Source organism: Mastomys coucha, unplaced genomic scaffold (assembly GCF_008632895.1).
Source record: "Mastomys coucha isolate ucsf_1 unplaced genomic scaffold, UCSF_Mcou_1 pScaffold12, whole genome shotgun sequence".
NCBI lineage: Eukaryota > Metazoa > Chordata > Mammalia > Rodentia > Muridae > Mastomys > Mastomys coucha.
The window spans coordinates 36,726,165-36,740,550 of record NW_022196894.1 but is presented as its reverse complement, the minus strand read 5'-3'; the positions used below and the strand labels follow the sequence as shown (position 1 = coordinate 36,740,550).

At 39.5% G+C, this 14,386-nt stretch overlaps 1 protein-coding gene across 2 annotated transcripts in view; it reads left to right on the top strand.

The window, feature by feature from the left end:
- Positions 1-13,773, top strand: part of Tex55 (testis expressed 55) — a 22,878-nt gene extending 9,105 nt beyond the window's left edge. Inside the window, exons 3-4 of one of the 2 annotated variants that reach the window (XM_031363883.1) lie at positions 126-185; positions 13,510-13,773. In XM_031363883.1, coding sequence (XP_031219743.1) covers positions 126-185; positions 13,510-13,554 — 105 coding nt within the window. In that variant the 3' untranslated portion in view covers positions 13,555-13,773. Of the gene's footprint in view, positions 1-122; positions 186-13,509 lie in introns of both variants that reach the window. The other variant, XM_031363882.1, reaches the window with a different exon arrangement.
- Positions 13,774-14,386: the final 613 nt, after the last annotated feature.

Genomic DNA, 14,386 nt, shown 5'->3' with positions numbered 1-14,386 from the left:
GAGGGAGGGAGGGAGGGAGACATGTGGATGTCTTTTAAATGTCTATGAGACATCCTAGGGTAGTGAGAAGCTGGCTGCAAGTCTCTCAAAACCAAACTGCGGTGCGTTGTGCTTTTTCTCAGCAGATCACTGAAAACCTAGTCTATGAAAGGCCAGACGACCCGCTGCGTTTCATGCTAGACCAGGTATGGACTGGGAGAATGAGCAATCCTTCTTTTCTCATTGTTGGAAAACTGCACATGCGCAGCCAGATGAGCAAAGCAAACCACTCCAGGACATCGTGAAGGAACCCTACTCACAGCTTCCAATCAAGGGTTTTTATTAAAGTCTAGAACAAAGCTAGGTATGGTGGCTCACACCTATAACATCAGTGCTCGGGAGGTGGAGGCGGGCAGATCTCTGTGAATTCAAAGCCAGCTAGGGCTACATAGTGAGACTCTGTCTCAAACTGAAAAATAACATCCCAGCATCACAGAACCCTCTCTTCTCATGACTTCCCACAAAGGAATTGCTCATTTTGACCTTTATAATAACCTGCTCACTTTCCTTTAAAATTTTACTGTTGAACAAGAATCAAGAAACACTTTTGTTTAGACCTATAAGCTCTCTATGCTGTCTTTGAATTGAACCATCTATAGCCAGTATTATTTTTGTCTTACCTCTTTTGCCCAAAATTATGTCTGTGGGATGGATCCATCTGTTGTGTGTAGCTCTTCATCCATTTTCATCGTGTAGAATGCTGTTCATTGTGTAAAAAACTATGGCTAATCCATTCTCTTTTTTTATGGACATGCCGATTATTTCTAATTTGGAGCTATTACAAAACAATTTTTGCTGTAAGCCTTCCCATCCATGTCTTTCAGAGGTGCATGTCTCTTGGCTCTATCCTTTACTCACTGGATCGTAGAGCATGTGTTTGCTTAGCTTCAAATGGATTGCGTCCCTTTTCTAGGGCGAGTGAGCCAGCTAGTGCCCCGCCCCCACCAGCTCTAGGTTTACCAGTGTTCACCATTGTCACTGTATTTAACCATGGTTGTTCATTAAATTCAGTGTCCTTCTGCCTTTTCCTAGCTACAAGGCATTTGTGTGCTTTTCCATGTGTTTACAGAGCATTTGTAAACCCTTCTTTTTCTGTAGTGTTGCTTCATGTCTTTCTCATGAGCAACAAGCTTCTGTATGTTCTGACCATGCGTGTTTGGCGAATCAAGCATTTCGAATAACCTTCTACCCTCTGCCTTACCCTCCAGCTCTTATCTTTTGAGGAGGAGAAGTTCTTAAATATAGTATCAAATATAACAATGCTTTTCTTTATGATTAATCCTTCCACAGTCTTATGTTAGAAGTTTTACCCACATTTGATGATGGCTTCCTACATTATTTTGCAGGCGTGTGTGTATATGTGTATATGTATGTGTATATATGTATGTGTGTGTAATGAAGCAGTTTGTTTGCTTGTTACCATTCACACCTATGTATATAATCTTTAATCAATTTTGTATATAATATGAGATTAGGCAAAGATTAACTTCCTTCATCCATCTAAAAACCATCACCATAATATGTACACTGATCTGAATTTCAATCATTCAGAATATTTATTCATAATTGTTTCAAAATAAGACAACTCCCACTGCTGGAATAACTCAGTATCTAGTAGAGATATCTTTCCTGCTTCAGTCTTCTTTAAGCATATCTTTGATATTCTTTGACCTCTATTTCCATATTAGTTTTAAGATTTATTCATGAAGTTACACAAAGATGTACCTCTATATACACACAAGTATACATGAGTACAGTGCTTCTAAACCTTCCTAATGCTGTGAACTTTTTTAAAATTGATTTAAGTTTTATTGCATTATGATGAAAAAAGATACATGATTTCAATTTATCTGAATTTGTTAACATTTAAAAACATATTTTAAGTAAATAGAATTAAATCACATTCTTGTTACCCTTTTATACTCCAACTCCTCCCAGAGACACCCCTTCAATACCTACAATACCTTTTTTGTCATATACTTTAAAATTTATAAAATATTATAACAATAAAAATGAGTATTATAAAAGTTGTTTGATATAAAACAACAATCAATTTAACAGTCTTATGTAGATCTTGTCTATAGCAATACTGAAAATATATACATTTTTTGCAATATAAGTTTTAAATAACTCTAAAGATATTAACTGTATATTTTAAAATAATACATCACTACTAGTATTTTTTAAATAAACAAATATATAAAGTCTTTTTGTTTGTTTTTTTGTTTGTTTGTTTTGTATTTAGTAGAGCTTAAAATCTTGGCTCTTACTGTGGTACAAGCCCAAAATAAGAACAATTTTTAGACATTGGATTTCATTGTAACAAGGTTATACTTCAGTGACCCTCACATCACCAAAAGATTTTACTTCCATCGTACCTAAGCTGAGAGTTGACAGTTCTGCTGTGCCAAGGAATGAATTGTAGGCAGGATTTTTGAATACAGACTTCCTGCTATGGCCAAAGCTAATTGACTTGAGTGAGTGACTTTATTCTCAGCCCACAGAGAATAGGTTACATTCATTTATGAAATGGTGTGTGTATTAAGATGGTCTATCCATAAAGTCATTCACCAACTGTTTCAATGAACAATGGTTCTGCTTGGAGGGTGGCACAGACATTAGGTGAGGGTAAGAATCTGGTTCTTTGGCTGTGATAATTTGGAAAAGCATTCATCTCAGAGAAATAATAACATATAAAGTCCTCTTCTTCAAACTTGATACAATATTTACAAACATCATGCAAAGCATTCAGTCTCACTCTTTGTTGTTCTCTTACAAGTCACCTCCCAAGTTAATTGTTTATGTTTCTTTTGGCTGTATAAATACTTTTGAAATATGTAAGCTGTTCTGAAAACCATAGTGTAGTGTAAAAACATGAAATAAACAATACTACTAATAGAGAGGCTGAGATAGAAGAAGCATGATTTCAAGACCATTATATGGTACACAACAAGACACTGTCAATATTGAACCTATTTCTCCAATTACCAAATTAGAGAGACCATTGGATGACAGTCAACAAATTTCTAATTCCTCATATTTTTGGATTTCAATTGATTAGGATATGTTGGTAATATTAATTTTCATATTAAGATATTTTAAAAAGTAATTGTTACTTCCTGTTGTTTTTGTTGTAAGAGGTGGAATTAGGTTTGTGTAGGTTTCTTGAAAGATGACTTTCTTGCTTCTTCTAGGGTGTAGTTTTGTTCCTTATGTTGGTGTTTTCCATCTATTATCCTTTGTAGAGCTAGATTTGTGGAAAGATATTGTGTAAGTTTGGTTTTTCCATGGAATATCTTGGTTTCTCCATCTATGGTAATTGAGAGTTTTGCTGGGTATAGTAGCCTGGGCTGGCATTTGTGTTCTCTTAGGGTCTGTATGACATCTACCCAGAATCTTCTAGCTTTCATAGTCTCAGGTGAGAAGTCTGGTGTAATTCTGATAGGCCTGCCTTTATAGGTTACTTGACCTTTTTCCTTTACTGCTTTTAAAATTCTTTCTTTGTTTAGTGTATTTGGTGTTTTTATTATTATGTGTCTGGAGGAATTTCTTTTCTGGTCCAGTCTATTTTGAGTTCTGTAGGCTTCTTGTATGCTCATGAACATCTCTTTCTTTAGGTTAGGGAAGTTTTCTTCTATAATTTTGTTGAAGATATTTACTGGCCCATTACATTGGAAGTCTTCATTCTCTTCTATACCTATTAACCTCAGGTTTGGTCTTCTCATTGTGTTCTGGATTTCCTGGATGTTTTGGGTTAGGAGCTCTTTGACTGTTGTGTCAATGTTTTCTATGGTGTCTTCTACCCCTGAGATTCTCTCTTCTATCTCTTGTATTCTGTTGGTGATGCTTGCATCTATGACTCCTAATTTCTTTTCTAGGTTTTCTATCTCCAGGGTTGTCTCTCTTTCTGATTTCTTTATTGTTTCTATTTCCATTTTTAGATTCTGGATGGTTTTGTTCATTTCCTTCACCTGTTTGATTGTGTTTTCCTGTAGTTCTTTAAGGGATTTTTGTGTTTCCTCTTGAAGGGCTTCTATCTGTTTACCTGTGTTCTCCTGTATTTCTTCGAGGGTGCTATTTATGTCTTTCTTAAAGTCCTGTATCATCATCATGAGAAGTGATTTTATATCTGAATCTTGCTTTTCCGGTGTGATGGTGTGTCCCGGACTTGCTATGGTGGGAGCATTGGGTTCTGATGATGCCAAGTAACCTTGGTTTTTGTTGCTTATATTCTTATGCTTGCCCTGCATCATCTGTTTATCTCTAGTGCTACCTGCCCTTGCTAAATCTGACTGGAGCCTGTCCTTCCTGTGATCCTGGTTGTGTCAGAACTCCTCAGAGTCAAGTTGTCTCTGTGATCCTGTGATTCTGGTATCCTGAGCTTATTAGAGCACCTGGGAGTGGTACTTCCTCTGGGTGTTATGGGACTGGCTGCAGAGCTTGCACCCAAGGTCTGCTCAGGACACTGGCCCAGACAGACGGGAAGGAACCAGTGCCACTAGTGTGGTGGAGTTCCTGTGTGCCTGGGTCCTGCTGGTCCCAGTTACTCCCGGTGTTGGGACAGATGCTATGTCCTCTTCACCTCTGATCCTGGGCGTGTTAGAGCACCTGGGAGTGGAGCTTCCTCTGGTGTTGTGGGACTGGCTTCGGAGTTTGTGCACAAGGTCTGCTCAGTGCACTGGCCGGCCCAGACAGCATGCTGTGACCTTTTATTGCAGTTACTCATGTCATGTTGACCCCCAACCATAAAATTATTTTATTGCTACTTCATACCTGTAACTTTGCTACTGTTTTGAATCATAATGTAAATATTTGATATACAAGACATCTGATATGTGACCCTTAAAGGGTTATGACCCCCACAGATTGAGAACCACTGTATCAGTGGGAGTCTTCTTATGGTCACTTTTGGTCTCTGTTGAGTTTTTTTGGAGGGGAGAAGAAACAGCTTTAACAAGAGCGTTTGCTACTCATTTAGATCTTAAGTTCTCTTGGTGTATTTAATATTTGCATACATGTTATACATGTTTTTTAGTGACTTTACTCATGGGTATTTAGTCTTAGTGCTACTATACATAGAAATTTTTAAATGTTCAGGATATAACACGCTGTCATGTAGAAATACAATATATTGCTGTTCATAGAGTCAGTAACCTCACTGAACTTGCCTGACTCTAGTGATGTATGTGTTGAACCATTGAGGGTCTCTGCAGACACAAGCTCATTGATTGCAAATACTCTCTTGACCTTTCCAGTTCCTACTCTTTTCTCCCTTGTCTTATCACATATATTGTGTGTCTTCTCTTTAATTCTTCATGTCCCTCTTTCTCTCCTCTTCATCCTACAGAGAGACTGGCCTATTGGGACTAAATCAGGCTTGTATCCTGAGTCTCCATTGCGTTAAATCAATAAGAAACCCTGGAGGAAGAATAGAAGGGGAAAAAAGTATAATCAGGCTTACTACTATGCTCTTCTTTATGAATACACTTTGATCTGTCTGTTTTGTCAGGAAGTATCTAATTTTGCATGACTATTACATTTTGGATTCCAATCATATTCATATCACATCTCAGTGTGTACACACACACACACACACACACACACACACACACACACACCCTTCAGGCCTAAAAGTCCTTCTACTATTTCTAGCTTTAAATGATACCTTGTTCTATATGACTGCCTAAACCCCCTTTTTTTAAGTAACCCCTGTGAATCATCTTCACAGAACTGCATTGTGAATATACAAGCAGATTTTCTGTTTGTTCATGTTATTGCTGTTTTGCTTGGGATAATAACTGGTGCGGTCCACTGCTTAGGGTCTCCAGAATAATTAAGGCTGAATAGAAGTAACTACTTTGATCTATCTGATTTCCTCTTTAAAAATATTTTGTCACTACTTTACCCTTAAGTGACATGTTTATTGTTTGTAGCTGTCATTGCTCATATTAAATAAGTTCTCTTCTCATAAACTCTCTGACATTTTAAAATAAATTTTATCAAATTCAAATTTTCTTTATTTACCTTTAGAGATGACTGTATGGTATTTGGAAGGTTTTATTTTAGCAAAGGGGAGAACTTTCCCCCATTTTTCCCCCATTTTCAATCATACATGCAGAAAATTCCACAGGTGAAAATTAAAAAGCCTAACTGAGTAATGTAAGTGATTGGATCTATGAAATCACCAACCAAGTTGCAGTTGAATGGCTGAGTCTTAAGAGGTCTTCCATGACTCAAAGCATGGAGCAAAACAAAGAAAACCGTAACAAAAGCATACATAGCTTTATTGAAAACAAGTGCAGAGCACAAACAGTCTTGGGCAAACACGTGGCTCAGGAACTGCCTTGTTTCCAGTCCTGGGATTTTTAATTACAAAGGGAAAGGAAGGGTTCCCTGGAATCATGGGCCTTTCATGGACTGGCCTAGGTTTATATAACTTTATGCTTACTGAGCATGTACCAGCCATCCCATAATCCTCTCTGTTATAATGAGAAGAATGGTGTGCAACTCATATGCCATAGCCCTTAAGTTCCCAAAGGTCTTCTTGGGACATTGATGTGTGTCTCTAGGGCAATACCCCCCTAGGTTTTACTTCCTAAACATGATCTTATTTTTCCTATTCATTGGAGGGAGGGATGGTCTCCATCTGTCCCAGGGATAGTATGGGCATGCCCAAGGGAACAGTCTTTTTTCAATTGCTAGGTTCTAGAGTTATCCTTATGACTCACAGACTCACTTTCCTCCCTCAAAATCAAGAGACATGTTACCAGCTCCTCAGAGCTCAACTCAGTGTCTTCCCCTTTCTCCCACAAAAAAAAAAAAATTACCCATTTTTGTGACTTCTAGATTAATGTCCTTTAAAAATTTAACATGAGTGCAATCCAGTATGTATTGTTTACTTGAGAGCTTGCTTCTTTGATCAGCGGTACACTGATGAGATTCACTCATTGGATTCATATTGTCAAGATGCGCTAAGAGTTTAGACAGTGTCAAAGCTAGAGAAATAAATAACTAGGTAGTTAAAGGAAAGGGGGCAGGGAAAGGAAAAAGAAAAGAAGAAGATAGAGAAGAGTAACGTATGTGGAATGAAAGTATCGGAAATAATAGACAGAATGCAGTAGATAAATACAGAAGCCAGGGTGTGGTGATTCACAACTGGAATCCCAGTGCTTGGAAAGGTAAGGCAGGAGGACTGCTGTGAGTTCAAAGCTAACCTGGCTACACAGTGAGTTCTAGGCAGTTCTGTATAAAGACAGACTGATAGGCTGACTGATGGGCAGATAGACTGACTGACTGACCGACCGACAGGCTTACAAAATGATTTAAAAATGAGAGGAAACCACCAGTCAGTATGACTTCCTGAGAAGCGGATGGCGGGTTTACCGCTCCCTCGACTGGATTTTGCAGTTTTCTTATGGACAGCTATTTTTCTATCTGAAATCCAAGCAGTTTAAACCAGAAGTTTCTTTTTGCTGACTGAGCCATCAGTGTATTTCTCTGCTAATGGGGGAAGTGCTGGAGCTACCCTCAAACATGGCACTCACCACCTTAAGCCAAGAACCCCTGGTGGGGTACCTTCTCACACCAGGTACTTACTTAGCTGATGTGGGAAATTTCCAAACAGTGCCCTCTTTCCACCAACTATCCTCATCCACTGAGATACTGCAAAGCCATTAGGCCAAGCAGTCTATTGGCCAAAGCACGGGGATGTGATTGGTCCCCTGTTCCTTGGCTCCCATTTTCTGCCCCTGCTACCTGCATTCATTTGCCAGATCCAGGCAGCCATGCCCACTGCTTTCCCTGTGAGCCCCCTTCCTCTGTGGCACAGCTCACAGCTGCCCTCCTTTGCTTTTCCATACAGTCCATTTCTCTCTGCAACCAGGCACCTGATGCTCATTTCAGATTCATGTGTATGCAGGAGAGGGCTGGATGTCTCCTAATCCACCCTCTTCTCATACATAGCTCCCTTCGTGTTGTCCTGGTTCTTTGTTATTTGTGTGACACTGTGGAGGTATCTGTACATTCAAGCAGAAAAGCCCCTTTTCAATTGTTATGGGCATTCAAAGTCTCCTATTAGATACCAGAAATGATAGGAGCAACTCTGGGATTGAACTGGATTGGAGCAAGGGTTCTCAACCTGTGGGTTGCAACTCTTTTTCACACACACACACACACACACACACACACACACACCGATCCTAAGAAATACACATTTGCTTACAATTCATAACAATACCAAACTTACAGTTATGAAGTAGCATGTAAAATAATTTTATGGTCAGAAGCCACCACAACATAAAGAATTGTGTTGAAAGGTCACAGCATTAGGAAGGTTGAGAACCACTGGATTGGAGCCAAAGCCTGTGCCTGATGCTGACCTTTCTGTACAAACTAAAGTTGGTGACAGGCATGCAACCCATCTGGCCCCTGGATAGACTGGAATGAATATGTGTGTGTGTGTATACACACACACACATACATATGTACATATGTATATACATATGTATACATACATATATATCTATGAATGGCACTGAACTATGAAGCTGTCACTTAAGAAAAACATGGGAGTTGTTTGTTTATGTAATTTATTTTTCTAAAGGTCTTTATTCATTTGTAAATGTCCCAGTTTCCTTCTGAACTCCCATTAGAAAATTATTTCACTTTAATTCCATTAAGACATTTTTGCTGGACGTAGAATTTGGCTTTTCCTCAGCTCTTCTGACTCTGGGGATTTCTGAGAAGCCAGAGTCCCCCAAATTCTGTTCCCCTTACACACTGTGCTGTCTTTAGCTGCCTTCACCCCATCATTTTACTGTCTAGTCCTCAGAGGAGTTACAGGGGTGCACATCGGAATTTACTTCAGGAGGATAAGCTGAGCTTGAATCTATACACCAGTGTCTTCTACCAAATTTTGGAAGTTTTCGGCCCTGTCTTCTTCTTTGCCATTTTCCTTCCCTGTTCTCTTGATGAGGAGTTGTTTATTTTTTATGTTTGTTTGTGTTATTTTTCTTCTTTTTTGAAAATCACATTACCCTTGTTAAACCTTCTGATATTCTACAAATTCCTAAAGCTCTGTTCATTCCTCACATTCTCTCTCTCTCTCTTTCTCTCTCTCTCTCTTTTTCTCTCTCTCTCTTTCCTTAGATAAAGCAACACTTTGGTTCTATCCTTAAATCTACAGCCTCCTCCACCGTCCTTATTCTGTAGCTCATGTGAAATGTATGTATGCATGTTAATTTTCATACATGTGTACAGGTGTGTGTGCATGTGCAGGTGTATGTGTAAGCATGTGGAGGCCAGAGGTCATGCTTAAATGTCACTTCTCAGGAGCTGTCTATCTTAGTCCTTCTAGATAAGATGGTACCTGGAGTTTGCCAGATGGACTCGGCTGAATGTCCAGGGAGCCTAAGACAGTGGCTCTCAACCTTCCTAATGCTGCCACCCTTGAATACAGTTTCTCATCTAACCATAAAATTATTTCATTGCTACTTCATAACTGTAATTTGCTACTCCTGTGAATCGTCATGTAAATATCTGTGTTTTCTGATGGTCTTTGAAAGTCTGTGAAAGTATCTTATCCCTGAAGGAGTCACGACCCATAAGTTAAGAACCACTGGCCTAAGGGATCCTCCTGTCTCTGCTTGCCCAGCACTGAGATTACATGTGTGCTACGGTACCAGCTTTTGTAAGGGTACTGGTGACCAAACTCAGGTCCTCATGTCTACATGGCAAACACTTTACCCAGCCCTTGCTCAGTGATCTTTTATAATCAATTTTTAATAATAAAATTTCTACTGGGAAGGGGGAGCTGACGAGATGGGTCAGTGGGTAAAAGTATTTGATGCACAAGCATGAGGGCCCGAAATCAAAATCCACACAAAACTCTGACTTGAAGTGGGAGCACTTTTAATCTTAGTGTTCCTACAGGGGTATGGGAGGTAGAGAATTCCCAGCAGGCACTCACAGCCAGCTAACATGTTACATTCAGCTGAAAAAAGAACAAAGAGACCCTGTCTCCAACTAGTTAGAAGGAGAAGACTGACAGTAGCATTGTTCTCTGACCTCTGCATGTGCTCCAAGGCACGCCAAAGTGCCCACGTTCTCATGGGTGAATGTACACATGCATACATACACACACACACATGAACACACATACACATATACACACATACACATATACACACGCACACACACGCATGCACACACATACATATATATACATATATATTTACATACACACACGCATGCATTCACAGAGACACACACAAGAACACATACACATACACACACATACACATATACACGTGTACACGCACATGTACACACATATACACACGCACGCACACATGTATACATCCCCAAGGGGCACACTTCTTAAAGCCCACTCCATAAATGCGCTTGTGAATGTTGATGGTGTAGTCTCAGGTCACCAGCTCATTGATGCAAGAAGGCACCTTCTCACTATCCTTCTTTTCGGGAACCATTCTGATGGGCCCAGGTAGGAAGGGACCTGTGTGGGAGACAATCTTGAATGGTCTAAAGATAGCATGAAGACTGAGTTCGGCTATAGTCCTTTGTTGAACGTTGGGGGTTTTGCTGGCTGGTAACATGCTTAGAGTCAAACCATGAGTTCTAGCTTATCCTTTGTGACTGATGTCTTGTCTCAGCTCAAATGTTCAAGCACTTGACCCCACTACTTTGTTTTGTTTTTTGGGGTTTTTTTTTTTTTGTTGGTGGTGGTGTTTTTATTAGATATTTTCTTTATTTACATGTCATATGATTTCTTCTTTCCCAGTTTCCCCTCCAAAAAACAAACAAACAAAAACAAGAACAAACCCCTGTTGCCTCACTCCTCCTCATGCTTGCCACCCCACCCTCTCCCACTTATTGGCCCTGGCATTCCCCTACACTGGGGCACAGAACCTTCACAGGGCCAAGGGCCTCTCCTCCCATTGATGATCAAATTGCAATCCTCTACTATACCTATGCTGCCAGAACAATCAGTCCCACCATGTATAGTCCTTGGTTGGTGGTTGAGTCTCTGGGAGCTCTGAGGGTACTAGTGAGTTCATATTGTTGTTTGTCCTAAGGGACTACAAACTCTTCAGCTCCTTTGGTCCTTTCTCTAACTCCTTTATTGGGGACCCTGTACTCAGTTCAATGGATGGCTGTGAGCCTCTACATCTGTGTTAGTCAGGTACTGTCAGAGCCTCTCAGGAGATAGCTATATTAGGCTGGATTGTCCTTCCTTCAGTCTCTGCTCCATAGTTAGGTTCTGCAACTCCTTCCATGGGTGTTTTGTTCCCCCTTTTAAGAAGGAATGAAATGTCCACATTTTTTTTCTTCCTTCTTCTTGAGTTTCTTGTGGTTTGTGGGTTGTTCTTGTATTCCAAACTTCTGGGCTAATAACCACTTATCAGAGAGTGCATACCATGACCCCACTACTTTGAAGCTGCCCTGTGAGCGCATGTTCCTGGCGTCAGATGGGGACAGGACTCATAAACACAAGGAAGGAATCTTCTTTCACAGCCCCTGCTCCCTCTTCAGCATCTGGCCACATTTGACCAGGCTGCTTCACTGCAGAAAGACTCAATTCCTTCTGACTATGGTTTCTGACTTCTGTGATTTCTTTTGGCCATAAATTGAAAAATAGAAGAATTAATTCCACATTGTCATTGACTACCTTTGCTTAATCCCAGAATTTGCAGGCAGTTGTAGGTTCTTTCAGTTTGTTTGTTTGCTTGTTTGTCTTGTTTTGTTTGCTGTTCTTGAGTTGTTGTTGTTGTTGTGTATGTGCGTGCATGTTTCTTAGAGGATAGGGTCTATGTTTTGTCCATAATACTTAGATATTACTTGCATTTTTGAGTGTTTCCTCCTACACAAGAGCAAAACCTTTTGGGGGAGGGGAATACATTCACTTAAAGCTTTTATCACAGAAATGTGAACTGTGGTATTTTGTTTACTTCAAAATAGTTTCTAATTTTAATTATGATTTTTCAGCTCATGGTTTTTGGATGCTGGTTTTTTTTTTCCTATAAATTGTTATTAGGTATTGAAGTTCATGGCTTTCTAACTCAATCTCACCTTGTTAATGGACACTCTGGATAATGTCAAGTATTTGAAATATATTGACGTTATGACTTAGCCTATGGTTAATGATGGTGAATGAATTATTTGGAGAGGGGAAAAGGTTTCTTTTGACGTTCTCAGGAAGTGGTGTAAATACTCCCTCAGCTGTAGGGGCATGCCAGCATCCTCTGAGCCTTCCAACCTGGTTGGGATTGCCTGTCTCCGCCAGCTCTTTCCGTTTCCTCTGTGTGCATGTGGTGGTGATGGTGATGCTGTTAGGGGCACGTGACCTTAAAACTGCTTTGAAATCTTCACCCTGAAGAGGTGTGCCATGAGCTCCAACCTCTTGTAACACTGTTCTAACCGCACCTGTTCTGTTTTAGTTGGTGATTAATTGTGGCATAGCTTCACCTGCACAGAAATTTTAAACTTCCTCAGTCCTAAACCTTTTGCCATATCTCCTACAAACAAGGTATCTCTGAGCTTTGCTTTTTTATAAGCATTATACAACTACAAGGAACATTCACTCAGTAAGTTGTTAACGATGTGTGGACTCTGGGTTGCGTTTTCACAGTCTATTGGTCCTTTCCGCTCTGTTTCTCTTATTCTTACTGTTTTGTCACTTCTTCTTTCCCTTTCTCACTGTAGGGTTGATACTCGATTTTTGGGGGTTTTTTGTTTTTTGTTTTTTTGTTTTTTATTTCTTAGTGAAATATTTTTAAAAAAAATTTTAGGGCACTTTTTAGAACTATTTAGAAAGAGAACAACATATAATGTTATTTACCTTCTTATCCCACCCCATACCCTCATCCCTAATTCCCCTTTATTACTATTTTGTGTTTGTACTATTTTATGTTTGCTTTAATTCCATGAGTTAGTACCGGCACATTTCCTAACTATACTTTATGTTAGTGTTCCCTCTATATTGTTTGGAAGCACAATATAGATCTTGCCAAATAATTTCTGGCAAACGCATGTGAAAACACCCCACACTGCTAAAGTCCCCACCCAGATAATCCTGCTAGTGTTTTTTAAAAGTGTTTCCTGTTATGTTTTTAATTGTGCTGGTGAGCAAAGTCTGACTGTGGGCATGTTCACAGAAGTGTAGGTCCCCACAGAGTTCAGAAGAGGGCACTTGAAGCTGTTGTGAGCCACCAGGGGTCCTGGGAGCCAAACTCAAGTGTGCTTTTAACCACTGAGCCAGCTCGACATCTTTTGTGTCTGCATTTTTAGTGGTTTCTCTAGAGATTACACCATGCATCCTTAATTGAAGCCTCAGTTTGATCTTGCCAATGACTTCTGTATCTTTAAACTTCTACATATTTAAGTCCTATGAGATATGTCAGTTCTGAGTAGATCAAAATTCCAAATGGAAACTTTTTTATTTATTCTCCTTAGGTACAGGACATGATCAGATACAGAGACGAAAGGCTGGGTGAATGAAGACAGACATCTCAAGCACTGCTTACTGTCATCTGTGGCGCGACTGTATTCTACTTGCTCCCACTTGAAAAATGTGTTTTCAGTAGGCATCGGCGGTAACTCTGCCTAAATGTGGTCTTAATTTGTAGGTCAGAATATTATATAGAGTGCCTTTGTAAATTTCACATAAGAATTATAGATACCTCTGGATAATCACACAAAATATACACATTACGGCTTCTCATGCATTGATATTTCAACACTTACCCCCACAAGCCTGAGCTAGAATAAGGTCAAGTCCCCAAAAGGACGAGTGAACACTCTTAACCACTCTCAACTCCCAAAGAACTCGAGAATCTCTTATGGCTCTAAGCTGCTTACGAAATTTCTGTAGGGAATGTGTGAGAAACATTTTTATCCTTTTTAACAAATGATTATTAATACTAGGTATGATCCATATTAGTGGCAAGAAAATACTAGTACCATTTTCTTTTCTTATCAGTGCATATTACATTCTGTCCTTAGTGAATGAGATTTAATCTTCTCCTGGTTCTTAGCCTACAGTGAAACTCAGACATGTTTTACTACCATGGACACATCTGTGTAGATGAGGCCAAAATGGCATTTCCTCATCACTTTTATCCCCTAAAGAAATCTGTATCAGGTGGAATGTCTAACCAGTCGGACTGGTATTTAAGAGCACAGAGCTTTAGCCCAGTCTATCTGGAATGAGAGGATCTGGTCAGAAATCATTTTTGAGATGAGCACTTGATTCTACTTTTGTATGCTGAACATTTCAAAATTCTTTGTGAACAATGAGGCAGACTTGATTCTTTGTATCATTAACTAATGA